General features: G+C 53.3%; 1 protein-coding gene across 1 annotated transcript in view; it reads left to right on the top strand.

The window, feature by feature from the left end:
* The window catches only part of ADARB2 (adenosine deaminase RNA specific B2 (inactive)), a 403,986-nt gene that overhangs the window by 346,632 nt on the left and 43,932 nt on the right, over positions 1-13,422 (top strand). The window contains exon 4 of the mRNA XM_028114708.2: positions 4,906-5,020. Within this exon, the coding sequence (XP_027970509.1) occupies positions 4,906-5,020 (115 nt within the window). The remainder of the gene's footprint in view (positions 1-4,905; positions 5,021-13,422) is intronic.

Below are 13,422 nucleotides of genomic sequence, written 5' to 3' on the forward strand. Positions count from 1 at the left end.
CCTCAGAGCCGCGAGCCGCCTGTCCTTCCCACCGCCGTGGCTCCGGCTGCCCGCTCTGCATCCAGCAGAGCCTGCGCACATCAGGTGGCTCAGAGGCGGACGAGCGAGCGGCTCGGCATCTGTATTTCCCGTGGCACATTTCAGTCCAAACGAAAATTAAACATGCGTCAGGTGAAGCCCAGTAATGGCTGTTCACACATGAAGAACATTATTCATTGGCAGCAGAACCGTGCAGAGCTGCTGACCCACGCGGTCGGGGCCCCAGGGCCCCAAGATCCCCTAAAGGGCACGTGGGTTAGAGGTCGCTCACCTGGCTCTAGGACGCCTGGCGGGTCAGCTGGGCGGTATGGTGCTCTGTGCACCCTTCACTTTTCCCTGATTTGTCAGGTTTTACTTGCCTTTTTATAATAAATTCCTCTCATTCTTTATACTAGAGTAATGATGCTCCTGCTGTAACCTACGTCCTCAAAACCAGTGAAACCACAGGGCTGTCGGCGGGTGGACAGCTGGTGGTCCCAGGCCCCCCATGGTAGCTCCACCCTCAGGGTCTCCAGCCAGGGGGCCCGGGACAAGAGAGGAGGGATGGGGGAGAAAGAGAGGCCGGAGAGAGAAGGGGTGCCCCACACCCTCCAAAAGCCAGACCCGCGCAAGTCACTCATACCACACCCCATCTCATGGGTCTATGGGCGGAACGTGTGTGTCCCTGAATCCGCATGTTGAAACCGTGTCAGCAGCTTCTTTGGGGGGTTCAGCAGGCTACGCAGGTGCCACCCTGGCACACAGGGCATCCGTCCTGCACCTCTGCACAAAGGAGAGCAGCCTCTAGTTTCCAAATGAAGTCGCTTTTCTGTGTAGCCAGCGGTTGGGGGCGACCTCTTCTAGGAACCTCACAGGGCCCATCAGGCACACAGAACAGCAAGATGCATCCTGTGCTGACAGTATCCTCACCTCGTGGACGTTCGAAACTTCACTTTAAAGAGACGGAAAAAGGACAATCAAAAGTACATTGGAACAGCTCTTCAGAGCACACAAGGCATAGGAATCTGATCCGGGCACCTTGAAAAGTTACTGGAGAAGGAAACCACCAAGAAAATGACAAGGCAACCTACTGAATGGGAGGAGATATTTGCAAATGACATATCCGACAAGGGGCTAATATCCAAAATATGTAAACAACTTCTACAAATCAACCCTAAAAATAAAAAAACAAAAACAAAGAATCCAATTAAAAATGGGCAGAAGACATGAACAGACATTTCTCCAAAGAAGACATGCAGATGGCCAACAGACACATGAAAAGATGCTCAGTATCACTCGGCATCAGGGAAATGCAAATCAAAACCTCCATGAGATACCACCTCACACCAGTCAGAATGGCTAAAATTAACAAGTCAGGAAACAACAGATGTTGGCGGGGATGCGGAGAAAGGGGAACCCTCCTACACTGTTGGTGGGAATGCAAGCTGGTGCAGCCACTCTGGAAAACAGTATGGAGGTTCCTCAAACAGTTGAAAATAGAGCTACCCTGTGATCCAGTAAACCCAATGAAAATGAAAACACTAATTCAAAAGATATGCACCCGATGTTTACAGCAGCAATGTCCACAATAGCCGAGATATGGAAGCAGCCCAGATGTCCATCGACAGATGATTGGATAAAGAAGATGTGGTATATATGTACAATGGACTATTACTCAGACATAAAAAAGAAAGAAATCTTGCCATTTGCAATGACACGGATGGAGCTAGAGAGTATTATATGGAGTTAAATAAGTCAGAGAAAGACAAATACCATATGATTTCACTCATATGTGGAATTGAAAAAAAAAACGAACAAAGAAAAGAAGTGACAAAACAAGAGACAGACTCTTCGCTCTAGAGGACACACTGCTGGTCACCAGCGGGGAGGTGGGGGGGGACGGGAGACAGGTGAGGGGGATTAAAAGTACACTTACCATCATGAGTACTGAGGCACACACAGAATTGTTGAATGTTGTACACCTGAAACTAATATCTAATATAACAGTGTAGGTTAATCATACTTCAATTTTAAAAAATGTTATTGGAGGAGCAAAAGACAGGAGTCTGCCCGCAAGGCGCTTCAGACCTTGAAGAAGCCAGAAGAAGGTGCGGGCAGCCCCTGGAAGCCCATCCTAGTGATAAAGCGCATGGAACCAGCCACCTGCAGGTGCCACCAGCAGGCAGGTAGGTCCAGCACGTAGGTCCCCAGCGGAACAGCGGCTTGACCCTCTGCTGACCGCCAGCATGCTGCAGAGCTAGCCGGTGGGCAGACAGCGAAGCTCATCCCCTGACCTGAGCACTGGACATCTGCAGAAGGAAAGACCCTAGGCCCACCATTCCGTCAAGGTCCCTCTCAGCCAGCCATCAGCTCTGCTCATGCCTTTCTGGACCCCTGTGCCTGGACAGGAGCCCTCGGCCCGCGCCCAGGTCAGAGGCCCCCTTCCCAGCCAGGCAGGTGGTGCTGGGTTGCATCTTGCTGCCGGTCCTGCGAGAACAGGGCTCACAGTCTCCTGCTCCAAAAGCGGTGTTCACTGAGGCGCCACAGAGCCCGCAGAGCCTGGGACCCCTGTTCCCACCAGCCTTGCTCCCTGCTCGTGTGCCTTCAGTCAGAGCTCAGAGCCCTGTGCCCACCAGCGTCCTTCTGAAGGTGGGATTTGATAAAACCTTCCCTTGGTGGTGGGGGGCCAAGGGTGCCAGGGACACTACCAGCCCCGTGTCTACACCTGCTACTGTTCGAGGAACAGACGCAAATGAAGAAGTTGGGCTCATCCAAGATGTACAGAATTTACCCAAATTCACACTCCTGTGGAAAACTGTTGCCCTCTGGATTACAGCACGCATGTGGAAGGTGTTGATGACAAGGCGAAGTGGTCTGCAGGTGGCCCCAAAAAAGCATGCCGTGGCCTGCCCCAGAGCCTGCGCCTGGGGCCATGCAGCTGTGACACGAAGGATCTGAGATCAGGGTGGCCCTGAATCCAGTGACAGGCGTCTTTGGAGGAGGCAGACACGGGACGGACGCCTGCAGCCCCCACAGGCCGGAGGAGGCAGGAAGGACCCTCCGCTGGAGCTGCGGGAGGGAGACGAGCCCTCGCCACCTTGACCTCCGGCTGCTGTCTCCACAGGGGACAGATTTCTGTGGTTCTGAGCCAGCGCACTTGTGGTCACTGGTTCTGGCTGCCCCAGGACACCCATATACCGTGTGCCTGGGACACATGCCCACTCTCTCTGGACCTCCGTCCCCAGGTCCCAAAGGACAAGACAGCCTCCAACCCCAAGCCAACCCTAGAACGGACTGCACAGCTCCCAGTGGAGGTGAGGCACCTCACCCAGCAGCCTGGGTTCCTGCAGGGGCCGAGCCGGGGGGAGACCCCCCCCAGCACACACGTCCCAGGCCCAGCAGGCCCAATGGAGGGCCCCTCGCCACCTGCCAGGCCCGAATCGTCACGCCAGTATGGCACCCAGCACTATGGGTTTCGGGAGCCACCACCGCAGCAGGCCCCCCGCGGGACAGAGGAGACAGGCGCCAACACCTCAGTGTTGTTCCGCGCAGGTTTCTAGAGTCTGGGATGCAGGCCTGTTTCCATATGAATAGGTTTTACTGCCCGTAAGTGGGATTTTTTAAAAAAAAAACTGTCTATTTATCTTTTGCATCTTTGTTGAGACCTGTTCTTATCTGTAGCACAATATCCAGACACCTGGCGGGAAAGTGAAGCTCCATTCCATCCCGAAATGAATCACGTGCCCCCTCACGGATAACCACGTGAGGATGCAGCCTGTGTCTGCAGCGACCAGGGAAATGATAATTAGCAATGATGATGATGATGACGAAAGAAGAACAGGCACCGTTTCTGAGCACTGACGAAACACGGGGCAGCATGCTAAGCATTTAAGATACATTAATGCATTTAATTCTCATGAAAGCACCATCGGATGAAAATTAAGAGGATTACCTTATAAATCAGGAAAACGGGCCCATGCGATTCACACCAGATCTCTCTGTCTCCAATGCCTGTGAAGGGCGCTGCCACCCAGCCTGCCTCCTCCAGCAAAGAAGGGACACGTCCACCATGGGGCCAGGTGGGAGGGAGGAAGATTACAAGAAAACCACATTCGTGGGCCACACTGCCTCAGTCATTGCAGGTGGGCTGCTTTAATAAGGACATAGGTCACACTAGGAAAATTCAACAAGTGTGCACATGCATGTGTGGGTACCGCACATGTGTGCCTGCATCTCTCTCTCTGTGTGCACACATGTGCGTGTACGTGTGCATGGGTGCATACCACGCATGTGTGCCTGCATCTCTGAGTGCGTGTGTACATGCGCATTATCTCTGGCTGCACTGTGTGCACGTGTGTCTGTAAGTGCACGTGTGCACGTACATGTGTGCACTGTGCCTGCATCTCATGAGTGCACTTGTGTGTGCCTGTGCATGTGTGCAGAAAGTAAGGGGGCACACCGTGGGGTGAGCACAGGGAACAGCTCGGCCAGGAAGTACCTGAGACTGAGCGGTATTTATACCTTGGTTCTCCCACACCGAGAAGACAGGGAGCCGAGTGTCTAGGGTGTGCAAGCCCCCCGCTGCTCAGGATTCTATCACACAAGTGCTCCCCGAACGACAGCTGCAGGCTGGCCCCTCCACGAGGCAGGGGAGGGCAAGAGTGGCTGTGGCCTCCCGCGGGCAGGCTCTGCTCAGGTGCGGGGCCAGGCTGGGGCTCCCGACTCAGAACCAGGGCCTGCCATGGGTCCCCATAGGGCCGTGGGGCTTCGGGACAGTGCCCACGGTGGCCTCCGGATGCCGCACATGGGGACATGGCTTGGAGGAGGAGGGAGGCCAGGATGCCGCCGGCTCAGCCATCAGAGAGGCCTGGTGCTTGTGTCTTTCAGGAATTCGCAGACTCCGTGTCCCAGCTGGTCACGCAGAAGTTCCACGAGCTGACTGTGGGCCTGGCGTCCACGCACGCCCGCCACAAAGCCCTGGCAGGAATCGTCATGACCACAGGTAATGCCTCTCGTTTTCCCTGTGGGATCCCATCCACGAGGACAGGGGATTTAGTGTCTTCCTGACCTTGGGAACCAGACGAGTCTCTCTTCCACACGAAGAAGTGAAAAAGAAAAACAACAATAGGACCCAGAGAGCTCAGTGCTGACTGTAGATGGTCAGCAAAACCCTGCTGACCCCTCCTCAGACCGGCTCTGCCCGCGCGCCTCGACTCCTACAAAGAAGGGCCACGTGAGGACCTGGCCCGCGCCTTCCCTGTTAGGCTCCCTGCCTCATGGTCGAGAATGCCGTGCACTGTTGGTGTTGGCACAGCTGGAACCCAAGGTCAGGCCAGGCCACGGATTAGTCGCCTCAGGCAGGCGGTGAGGAGGCTGCCTGTGTGCACCTCGCACTTCCCCGCGGCACCTGCATTTCCTCTGTGCACAGGGAGTCTGAGCCCCCACTGGGGTGCAAACCACTTCCTGAGCCCCATCATGGAAGACGGTGGGCACTCCTTCCTGCCAGCGGTTCACAGACGTGGAACCCCATCCCACACGCGGGGCAGGATGGGAGGGGAACGTCCGGACCGCAGGGAAGGTCATGGCCTCGGACAGCCAGGGTGGGAGACGCAAGAGTTAACTCCCAGCACTCAGTTTTTGGTGAAAACATCTATTAATGGTAACTAACCAGTTGGTCATTTGAACTGTGTACGCTTTCTGATTCCAGAGTTGGGTATGAGTTGGTCATGACCTACTCAAAATGCTGCTTGCAGAAATAACTGGTTTTGGGTTAAGTTTCACAAAGAGGATTTGCATGTGTAGACAAAGACCATCTACATGATGACCAAACATATGCATGTTGAAAATCAGTTAAAAACCAGAGCGTTGGCATATTTTTCGTACCATTCTAGCCCCGAGGGCCCCTCAGGTTCTGCCAAGCGCAGGACGCTGGGGGAGGGGCAGAGTCACAAGGGCAGATATTGCTCAACCTTTCCATTGTGGGCATCTTAGTAAAGCGAAATGAAAAATGCCTCCCCTGCTGTAATTGGGGAAGGAGAATAAGGTGTATGAAGTGCTTTGAAAGGTAAAATGACTTTATGAGGATAATGTGCTAAGGGAAAGGCAATTCCGTTTCGTCAGTGACACCACTGTATCCGGGGCCGGCATTCTGCCCAAGCCGCTGACACTTGCCCTTCCATACATTCAAACGTCCACCTCCGCGTAGAAACTGAAATATTCTAAACTGAGGGCTAAGGATCCACCTCAGTCAAGAGCATTCCCGCTGGACCTGGCATTCCTTTCTCCAGCAGCCAGCAGCCGTGGACCAGATGCATCCACATGTGGGGCACCATTCTGCACACCCACGAGGGTGACAAGACAAGACACAGCCTCCACTTCAGGATACGGTCTAGGGAACAGATGGTGCTGGAGAAGCACAACTGCTTGGGTTTGACTCCCAGCTCTACCTGCAACTAGCCATGGGACCTTAGGTCAATCTGCCTCTTGGCAACTCAGAGGGAAGGAAGGGAGGGAGGGAGGAAGGGAGGGAGGCAGGAAGGGAGGAAGGAGGGAGGAAGGGAGGGAGGAGGGAGGAAGGGAGGGAGGAAGGGAGGGAGGAAGGAGGGAGGGAGGAAGGGAGGGGGGAGGAAGGAGGGAGGGAGGGAGGGATGGAGGGAGGAAGGGAGGGAGGAAGGGAGGGGGGAGGAAGGAGGGAGGAAGGAAGGGAGGGAGGAAGGAAAAAGGAAGGGAGGAAGGAAGGGAGGAAGGAAGGGAGGGAGGAAGGGAGGGGGGAAGAGGGAGGGAGGGAGGGATGGAGGGAGGAAAGGAGGGAGGAAGGAAGGGAGGGAGGAAGGAGGGAGGAAGGGAGGGAGGGAGAGAGGAAGGACGGAGGGAGGAAGGAAGGAAGGGAGGAAGGAGGGAGGGAGGAAGGGAGGGAGGAAAGGAGGGAGGAAGGGAGGGGGGAGGAAGGAGGGAGGGAGGGAGGGATGGAGGGAGGAAGGGAGGGAGGGAGGAAGGAGGGAGGAAGGGAGGGAGGAAGGAGGGAGGAAGGGAGGGAGGGAGAGAGGAAGGACGGAGGGAGGGAGGAAGGGAGGGAGGAAGGAAGGGAGGAAGGAGGGAGGGAGGAAGGGAGGGGGGAGGAAGGAGGGGGGAAGGAAAAAGGGAGGGAGGAAGGAGGGAGGAAGGAAGGGAGGGAGGAAAGGAGGGAGGAAGGGAGGCAGATAGAAGGTGAGAGGGAGGGACCTGTGTCTCGCCTCCATTGGGCTCTATTCCCAACCCCGGTGCTTAGGTCGCTGTGATCTGCTGAGTAGTTTTTCCAGGATTTCCCAGCTCTGGAGCCGACTGTCCAATATCTTCCCACTTTTCTGGAAAACTCAATTCTAGGAAGTCTTGAAAGCTACTCTCAGACCTCCCTTGGAAAACAGTAACATTTTACAGAGACTCACGGGAAAATGGCGAGTGAATACGCTGGTTTTTGTGCAGGCGATTTACCTACGTGAACTGAATTTATTCTATGAAGTGAGACTGTACACGAATTAGTGACTATAAACACTGAGGAATAAAGTGCTGAAACTTGCCTTCTTGTTATAAAGAGAAGGTTTCATAGACACACTGATTAACAAGAGATTAGGGAGATGTGTGCAAAATCACTGGTACAAATATTTTGTAAAAACCATTTACTTAAAGTTGCTGTGACATCTGACCTTCCTTCTAGCTCAGGTATTTAAGCAAATGCGCAGGAACCTCCAAGAGGGAAGGACACTCTTACTTACAAAGTTACAAAAGTTACAAACGTGCGCGGATTCTGAAGGAAAACCTGATCACGATGCCTCCCATTTCCAGGTGGGACACCAGCTCATCCACGTCACTTAGTGCCTGCAGGTGCTTTCCCCTGACGAGCCCGTAGGACAAATCGGGTAGCAGAGACATGTGCTTTACGGATAGGACAGTTCTTACTGTTATCCAAATAGCGCAGTATCTGGTAAAAACTCAAGCAGAAGGGAGCTCAGGAAGGGACACGGTGTTCTCCCACTGGCCCAGCAGGGAAGCTGGCGCTGATCACTTTCCTTTTGGGTCCTCGTGACTCCAAACACTATATCCATTCTGTATTTCCATTTTTTTCAATTCTGAATATTGATTTGCGCTGGGAAAATCTGACGCTTTTTGCTTTTTCATGATGGTGTTTGTAACATTCATGGGTTCAGGTAACATGCTTACACTTCTCTTCCTTATGCTGTCAAGCGGAGAGCGTGCCGTTGGGCCCCTGGCCGGCCTGGCGAGCCGCCTCGTCTCATACGCACATATTTTCACGTTACCGTAACTAGCACAGCCTCTTCTGTGCCGTACTTCAGTCTTCCGTCCTCTGTCCGGTGAGCCTAAATGTTGGAAAGCATTACACGGCCTCGCACAGTCAGGACGCGGTAGGGGCCACCGCCGAGCGCAGGCTGAGCCACGGTTCCTGTGCTATCCCCGCACCATGTCCCAAGAGCGCCAGGGGCCACGCTCGTACATTCCCACTCCTGCCACCACTCACTCAAAGCCGCCTCACATTTAGGGTTGACCCACATTTGTTGCTAGACCTCCGCAGAGAGCCTCTGAAGTCTTAGGTGTGCTTTCTGGGTGCTCCGCTTTCTCTTCTTTCACTGACAGGAAGGAAGTGCCTTTGGCACGCCTGCTGGCCAACGAGTCCCCACGTCCGTGGACAGGCCCACGTCCTTCCCCGGGCCCCAGCCACACCCCCAGCACCAGCCTTGCTGCTTTCTCCTCCCTTCTCCCAGCCTGACAGATGCAGCCTCAAGAAACACCGTCAGAACATGTGGGGACAGAAACCGGGCATGCTCACTCACAGGCTGCATGCCAACCATGCTCTCAAACTCCTGGAGTAGCTTTGCTTGGGGAGAATTCTGTGCTTGACATTATTTTCCCTGCACATCTGGGGGGGATTTTTCTACTATCTCTTACCTACTGTTTCTAACCAGAGGCATCTGGCTGATGTCTCTGCCGGATTGCCCCGCCCTGCCTACGGAGGGGAAAGACCCTTTTTGTAAACTGAATGTTTTATAATTTCATAAGAATGTGTGTAGGCGTGAGCCACGCACCTGCTCTGATTTATTTAAGCTGTTTATTTCTGTACTTTTTTTCATATTCTTTGATAAATTCCTTCCTTTACATACATTTTTGTCCAATTTTCAGTACTCCGACCGGATCCTCAGTCTCTTCCCTTTCCTGGTGCATCTACCCATTTCCTCTGTGTCCTTGGGCCCTTCTGAAACTTCCCCAACAGCTCTTCAAATGCCCACTGCTTCTTAATTTCCGCAACGTGTATCACTCAAGACATCTCTCTTGTTCTTAGGTTCCTCCTCCCTCTTGTTTTATAGATGTGACGCTCCTCACAGGTCCCTGGGGAGCCTCGACAGCTGAGCCTCCTCTCTTCTCGGACTGTGCTTCCTCTGATCAAGCCCGCTTTGTTTATAGTCAGTCTTTCTCTTTTATCCTGCTTGTGGCTTCCATACTTATGAATATTCACATTTGTGAGAAAAATACCAACTCTGCTCTCACAGTGCAGCTCCAGTTTCCCCTGTAACTGGGTCTCTCTCCCCAGTGGAAGGCAGGATACATACAAGCACAAGCCTCCTCGACCCATGTGGGTCGGGGACCAGCCAACGGTCCTTAATTAAAAGTCACCTGGTGAGCCCGCCCTTGGTGGCTGCTGGCTCAGTGCCTGCCTTCTCTGGGCCCGCCCTGCAGGTGCTTGCTCCTTCGCAATGGCGCCTCTGCACAGTGCCGGGATTTCATCCTGTCTGTCCACACCCTCCAAATCCTTCCGGTCCGAGGATCCCCCAGGAGGAAAAGCAATGAGTCGCTCCCTCTGCCCTCCTCAGCCAGAAACCTGGACATTGTTTAGCCAAGCTGTCAAGCGATGGCTCTGTCTTCTCCTTTGTTAAGAAATCCTGGTGTTTCCATGGGAAAGTGACTCTTGAAGGAGCTATTAATAATGATGATTTCATTTGATATGCAAATTTATAATGTTGATAGCACTTTTGCATACACTAATCAAGGTAATTGCTACAACCCTGTGAAGTGGGAGATGCAGGAATCTTAATTACGGCTTTTAAGAAATACAGACAAGGAGATGAAGGGGCTAGGTGTCTTTCCTTGAGTCATGGGAAGGCGGGCAGAGCCAAGAGGTGGGCGGCGGACTCCACAACACCCTGCCGAAGGGTCCCTACACATGTGCACGAGGCGTGGTGCTGAGATGCATGCTCTTTGCCTGCAAAATTATTCGCTTCTAAGCTTATTAAGTAAATGACCAGAAGAAAGACTCCCCTGGTGCGTATTTTCAGAAGTTTATGTTCCAGCCTGTCTTTGCTAGCCTGGTCTGCAAAACACATTCAGAAGCTGTGGCTTTGACAAACATCCTTCCGGTTTAAGCTGGTGGGCGGCTCTATGCACACCCCACGAATGCCTGGGACGCACGACTGCCCAGCAAAAACGCACATCTCTTGAAGACAGGATGGGGAAGAAAACAGCCTACAAAGCCAAACTTTGTGAAAACAGCCCAGAACAGCTCCGTTCAGGATGGCAGACTCTTGTGGACAAAGCGGGCTGTCCTGTCTTATAGGGAAAATCTCAAAGTCCCAATGAACAACATGAGACACGTGTTCTGCTGTGTTTCAGAGCTTTTTGCTCTGAACCTAAAACGACCCCACCAGTGAAGAAATCTGCTTCTGTGCTGTCCGAGCCATGCTCCACCGGAGTCAGGGTCAGCCACGGCGCCACACCAGGTAAGGCGGTCCTGGTAAGTCCCGACGGCTGGACCACAGCCAGCACGTCTCTTCCGAGCACACGAGGGGCCTGGTCAGCCCCCTCTGCACAGAGGACTCCTTCAGGTGCATGCAGATCCCCAAACCCTTTCTTCCCGGTTTCTCCCCAGAGTGACTGGCAATTACTTTGATCATAAAAATAAAAGTGGGTCTTTCCATTTACACCCAGGAGGGCATGGGGAAGATGGATAAAGACCGTAGGCAGAGCCTCGAGTGGGGATGGGAAATGGTGAACAGTCACCTGGAATTCAGAGGGTTGGTCTCGGAAGACGCTGCGAGGTGCAGAGCCTCACGGAGTGGGAGGAAGGTTCAGGCCCATCGACACTCACGGGGGCCGACCTCCTACACGCAGGGAGCAGGACGGACAGCGATTCCCAGTCTTCGGTTTAAAGGGTTAGGTCTAAACCACGAAATGCAGGATGTGCTTTACTTCTGACCTTCATGTAGCATGAATGCCGACTTGTTATATTGAACGCCCTCCTAACACGGAGAGGGAAGGAAGATCCATCGCTGAGCGGACGTGGCCTGTCTAGAGATCATGGGAGCTGACCCCAGAGTTACACCTGTGGCCCCCAAGGGGAGCCCACTGAAGAGGGGCAGCGGCCTGACCTGGGCCAGCCCTCCCGCGACACCAGATGCCCCTCCTCAGCGAGCAGGTGCACAAGGAAACACACAAAACAGGGAGGAAGACAGCACTCCCGCCGCATCCCTGCAGGAGCACGTGCCCCACCCACGGTGTCCAGGGACTTCTGCGCTCTTCATACGGGTCCATCGTAAGCTGGCATTTAACTGCCCAAAAGATTTCACTGGGGAAGAAAACCAAACATTGCCCTTGGGTGGCAGAGGTATAACAAACGTGTTCTACACGGAGCAAACGTGAAGCTGGCAAAGCTGATGGCCTTGACGCACTCTGGATTTTCAGATGCATTCACAGTTCATTCCCGTGCGGCCCAGTTGACCAGATGTTTAAGTTTTCAAGAATTAGCTGCCGCAGAAGGTAACTGCTCTGTGGGATGGGGGGCACGGGGCACGGGGCTGCTCCTAGACTCCTCTGCACCGAAGTTGGGGGCACCCCCACGTCTCCCAGACACACAGACCACAGTCCCAGCATTGCACCCAGGGCCTCACAGCCAGCACTACGGCGTCCCTCTCTCCTGCCACAGGAGCCCGCCCACCGAAGGGCCCTAATGAGGGTGTGATTCCTGCACTGACAGAACACAGGCTTCTACTGTAATTGTAGCAGCGGGCGCCGTAGGGGAAGTCTGGTTGTAGTACTGACAGCTCGGATAACAGCATTTTTAGGAGATTCGGACTGGCACCCATTACACATGTCACAGGATGCTCTCTCATCCCCAACAACTAGCTAGCACTAGATTTATCCCCTTGTTCCACACAGGACAGCAGACGGGCTCCCCTGACGGAAGTCTCGAGTGAGTAGCAGAAACAGGGTTATGTGACTCCAGACTTCGGGTCATGGCGCGGGTTGCGTCCTGCCCGCCTGCGCCTCGCGGCTCTATGCTCTCCACCCTGGCACTGCCGCTCCCAGGGCAGCACAAGGAACTTGTGTGCACATGTACTTCCTCCTCAAGTCAGCGTACCTGCAGTATTTGGAGAAGACAGCCCTGGGGGACCGCCACTAACCAAGGCCCTGGAGGGAGAGAAATCTGCGTCGAACGTGAAAATGTTTCCCTTCAGTCTTACCCATGTCCCTCCTGGACGAGACATGCCTGAGCTGGCATTTTATGTCTACTCCAGTCCAAACAAATTAAAGGAAATTTAGGACAGAAACAGACCCTGACAAGAGGAAGGAACTGATTCACAGGAAAAGTCAGATAATCAAACACAGAGTCTGCCCAAGTGAGGAGAGAGGTGAAAGGGCAGGCGCTCTGCAACCCCAGCGTGCATGGCGGACACTGCAGGATGCAGTGCAGGCTCCTACTGGGGACATCCGAGGAGGGCCGCCACCTCCATGGGAGCCTGTGGAAACCCTACTACTGGGGCCATGGCACTCAGTGGGCACAGCGCTAGAAAACAGGGAGTCAGAACTCATTTCTAGACCACACCCTCAGGCATACTAAACCCATAAAAACCCATACTTCTGATATTTGTTTCTTAGACCCTGGCAGGTATATTTATGTATCGTTTTATTTTTAGAAATTTTGTAATCAGAGGTTGCATTGTGAAAATTTCTATTCAAAGGGTTTGAGTGGGCTCAGAATTGCTCAGTCCCAGTTAAATAAATAAAAGGACATTCCCAAAGATTGCCCAAAGTTGGGGGTGGAGGTGCACGGGGCTGACGAGGGCAATGCAAGTGGCCAGCCAGAGAGACACGTTCACTCTGGTCCTGGAACTCTTTTTGACTGTGCTTGCACACAGGGCTCCGGCACCGGTCTCCTCTGGGACAGAGTGAGGTGTGCTTGCTTGCAATGAGTCACCAGGACAGTGAACTCACGGAATTATTTTATGCATCTGAATTTAGCAATTTTTACTGCTTTGAGACTTTTAGTTATAATCAGAAAAGTCTTTCACTCACCAAATTTACGAAGAGATTATCCCATGTTTTCTTCTAGTGCATTTACATCTTTTTGTTGTTATTTTAATC

Source organism: Eumetopias jubatus, unplaced genomic scaffold, assembly GCF_037043125.1.
Source record: "Eumetopias jubatus isolate StellerSeaLion01/CBP00866 unplaced genomic scaffold, mEumJub1_p1.0 scaffold_8, whole genome shotgun sequence".
Taxonomy (NCBI): Eukaryota; Metazoa; Chordata; class Mammalia; order Carnivora; family Otariidae; genus Eumetopias; species Eumetopias jubatus.